Below are 3536 nucleotides of genomic sequence, written 5' to 3'. Positions count from 1 at the left end.
ACATTTCAAAAACTTTTAATACATAAAAAAATCGATTCACATTAACATTTTACCTAAAGCTTTGATCAATGCACGGAGAAGTCCTAGCTTGTGCCCGTTGATTCATGCCATCGCACATGCCCTTCGACTCTTCTAGTGTCACGACCGATGCTTAGAATTAACTAAGTCGAAAACTTTGGTCGGATGGTATTAACATTTAACTATCCACATTTCGAAAACTTTTAATACATAAAAGAACCAATAATTCATAAAGTGCAATAAAAATAAATACCTAGAAACAATAACATTCAAATATAGCATCTCAAGCCAGCACTAAAAATTATATCAATATCTGCAAGAAACTGTAAACAAAAAGTTATCATCATAAAAATATCTAATAGCGGTAGTTCTCTTCCTGTAAATCAAGTTTTTTCTATCAAACATATCAACCTGAAATTTTTTTTTTCTTAAAAGAAACCATTAATTGCAACTGTATGTTTAAGTTAGTCAGTAATTATAATCTAATATGCATTAAATTTTATTTTATACTATGTTATGCATGAATGATCAATAGAAATTAAAGTTAATTTCATTAAAACTTTAAAATTATTCCTTTCTATTCTAGTTTAAGCATTTACAATTTTTAAACTTCTTACATGTCATAACAAAATTACTTTCATATTCGATGGTATCTTAAAAAAATGTGTCTGAATGCACTCTAAAAAATGTGTTTGAAGACACCCTCAAATATGTACCTAAATATATCGTCAAATTGCACTCGAAGGCACATCTTTCTTTACCATTTCCTTTAACGTGCACTGGTACAATGCATCCCGTCAATACCATATGGGGGAAATTTTGCATGGCTTAAGCATTTATCTTTCATTTCATTTAAATTACCTTCTTTTAAAGACATTAAACATTCATTTTCCATTTTTTTTGTTTGTTTCCTTTAATTCTTAAGCTACAACATGCATAACATACTTGTCTAAGCATTAAATAAATTCTTTATTTAATAAACTTTAAATTTAATACATATAAGAAAATAATTACTCACATTGATTTAAAGAGAACTCTGAAATATCTCTCACTTCGCTTCACTTTTTAGCACCTAAACCAATTAAATGTGCATATAACTATAAGAATTATATTCTAAAGGCACTTATATTTAATTATAAAAGAGTTATTAAAATACTAATATCTTTTAGCTTCAGGTCCCTTTGCTCTTTCAAATCCCAAGGTTTTATCAGATTCTTTCACACCTTCTAATCTAAATAAAACTTATTAACATTAATTACTTTAGCATATTATATCATTAATTTGAATAATAACATAAGACTTAACATTTTTCTTATAGATTTTAGGTCGATCTCCTTCCTCCCTAGCTTGTCCACTTCACCAACTCCTCTTTACAGGTTAAAATTCATATATTTAGAGTTCTGCTTCAATAAAATTTTGCATTAATTAATTAAATATACCCCCATATATATAAATAATTATTAATCTAACAATATATATTAACTTTTTTAATTTATTACTCATACCTTTAAATAAAATGTTTTGATCTGCCCTAACTCACTCGAACACAGCAGCAACAGGGAGCCTTCTACTTCAAGTGAAGCTCGTCTCTTCGATCAGATGCACGAGTATCTCTCGACAAAGCTGCGTACTTCACCCTCCTCCCTCGGCTTATTCTTCCCCTTCAACTTCTACTGCACACAAGCACGGAGTTGCTCCTCTTCTTCGGTTCCATCTCACCCCAACAGAGCACGCGACATAGTTGATGATGCCAAATCATCATTACTGCTGATGTTTTGACCATGGTTTAAAATTTAGCAATGTGAGACTGACCTCTTCATCTTCTTGAAAAGCTTTCAATAAGGCTTATCTCTCATTGGGTAGCCAAATTCTATTTTCACTCAATTAAGATCCATATCATCACGGGAGAAATCATTTAGGAGTAATCAAACAATTTAGGAGGAAGTAGGTCCATATCAAGGTCTTCATTACAATCAGGCACAATAATATCTTATGCCTCTCATTTAATTTCTTACGTGCATGCTAGCATTTTTTTTTTCTAAATTTTTCACATTCCTCATACCTTTGTTGGAATTTTTAGATGATCCATCCTCTGATTCAAAGATCTTTATCACGTATTTTGTGTACACCTGTAGTTTGTATCATGTGACATTGTTTCCTATATTAGTTGTGATTGTCAAATATTAATAGGATATACAGTAGTTTAGAGAAGTAATTTTTGAATCTCTTCTGCATCATAATGAAAATCATTTGATGCCTTTCTTAAATTGTTTTGGCAGAAGGCAACAGATGTGATCGAAGAAATGGAGGCTGCTGGAGTTAAGCCTAACATCAAAACATTTACTACCATGATCAGGGGTTGGGCTCGGGCTTCACTTCCCGAGAAGGCTTTAATGTATTTTGATGAGATGAAAAGGAGAGGATTGAAGCCAGATAATGCTGTTTATCATTGCTTAATGACTTCGCTTTTGTCGCGGTCGACTGCATCCGAGTACGTGTTCTCCGGGATTTTGAGTGTATGCAGAGAAATGGTTGATGGTGAATTGACCGTTGACATGGGCACTGCAGTTCATTGGTCTAAATGTTTGTTGAAGATAGAGAGAGCAGGTGGTGAGCTCACAGAGGCATTGCAGAAGACTTTCCCTCCTGCTTGGAATTCAAGCAAATTAGTCTTTACAAGATCCGACCAAATAAAGATTGTAGACGCTGCTGATAGGAATAATTTTGAAAACAGGTATAGTGATGATGATGATGATTTGTATAATGTCTGATTTAAACGTCTATCCACTATTTGAATGTTCATATTGCATATCGGCCTCTTCTTCACTATTTATTTATATCTCATGAGCTTGTTTTTATTTTTCATTGGAAGGCCACCATGTCTTGCAGACACTATGATGCAAGACAATATGGATGCAGTGTAAATGCATAAAATGGTTATCATTTGATCAAATTAAACTAGTTTGTTATAAAATCATGTACAAGTAAATTAGCTTGAATTATTAGTCAATTTAAAGATTTTATTTGGTATTTTGCAAGGTAAGATGGCTACTAAGAAAAGGATATGTTTATCGAATAAGCAATGGCAATGAAAGTGAATGGAATTATATGAACTTTAAGCTAACGGTTACAAATAATCTATCTATCTAGAGATTATAGAAGTTTTGACTTGCCATTTGTTTAAGGAGGTGAGACAATAGTATATGCCTGCTTGTTCTCTTATAAATGTGGTGATAATTATTATTGTAGAGAGGGGTGATGGACCTTAGGTGTTGATCGGCAACTAAGAAGCCATCTGAGAATAGTAGATAATGTTGGCAGATGGAATTAGGGTGATAATACATGTCTATGTGAGTTGGTAGAAGCTGATAGTTGGGATACAGTAATTAAGTGACAATTGTTAACCAATGGTTGCTAGATAATGATCTTTGGCCCTATAGTTAATATTATTTTGACGGCGATGTTCGTTCTTTATAAGGCTTTTTGGGACACAATCTTGCCGATCTTCTTGGCATTTG

At 32.6% G+C, this 3536-nt stretch overlaps 1 protein-coding gene across 2 annotated transcripts; it reads left to right on the top strand.

The window, feature by feature from the left end:
* Positions 1–1362: 1362 nt before the first annotated feature.
* LOC110032245 (pentatricopeptide repeat-containing protein At5g04810, chloroplastic-like) lies at positions 1363–2949 on the top strand. 2 transcript variants are annotated; one of them, XR_002294833.1, is made up of 3 exons: positions 1363–1394; positions 1572–1819; positions 2298–2949. XR_002294833.1 is itself a non-coding variant. In XM_020735812.1 (2 exons), exon 2 carries the CDS (start codon positions 2322–2324, stop codon positions 2787–2789), a length of 468 nt encoding a protein of 155 aa, XP_020591471.1. In that variant the 5' UTR covers positions 1538–1819; positions 2298–2321; the 3' UTR covers positions 2790–2941. The 2 variants fall into 2 exon arrangements, 1 of the variants encoding a protein (XP_020591471.1); XM_020735812.1 differs by lacking the exon at positions 1363–1394 and having other exon boundaries at positions 1538–1819; positions 2298–2941.
* The last annotated feature ends 587 nt before the right edge of the window (positions 2950–3536 follow it).

The sequence above is a fragment of the Phalaenopsis equestris genome, unplaced genomic scaffold (genome assembly GCF_001263595.1).
Source record: "Phalaenopsis equestris unplaced genomic scaffold, ASM126359v1 Scaffold000894, whole genome shotgun sequence".
NCBI lineage: Eukaryota > Viridiplantae > Streptophyta > Magnoliopsida > Asparagales > Orchidaceae > Phalaenopsis > Phalaenopsis equestris.
The sequence above is the reverse complement of the archived record's forward strand: the minus strand, read 5'-3'. Positions and strand labels throughout refer to the sequence as shown.

Bases quoted from the DNA above. Each gene is read 5' to 3' on its own strand.
- LOC110032245 (XM_020735812.1), top strand. From the start codon at position 2,322: ATGGAGGCTGCTGGAGTTAAGCCTAACATCAAAACATTTACTACCATG.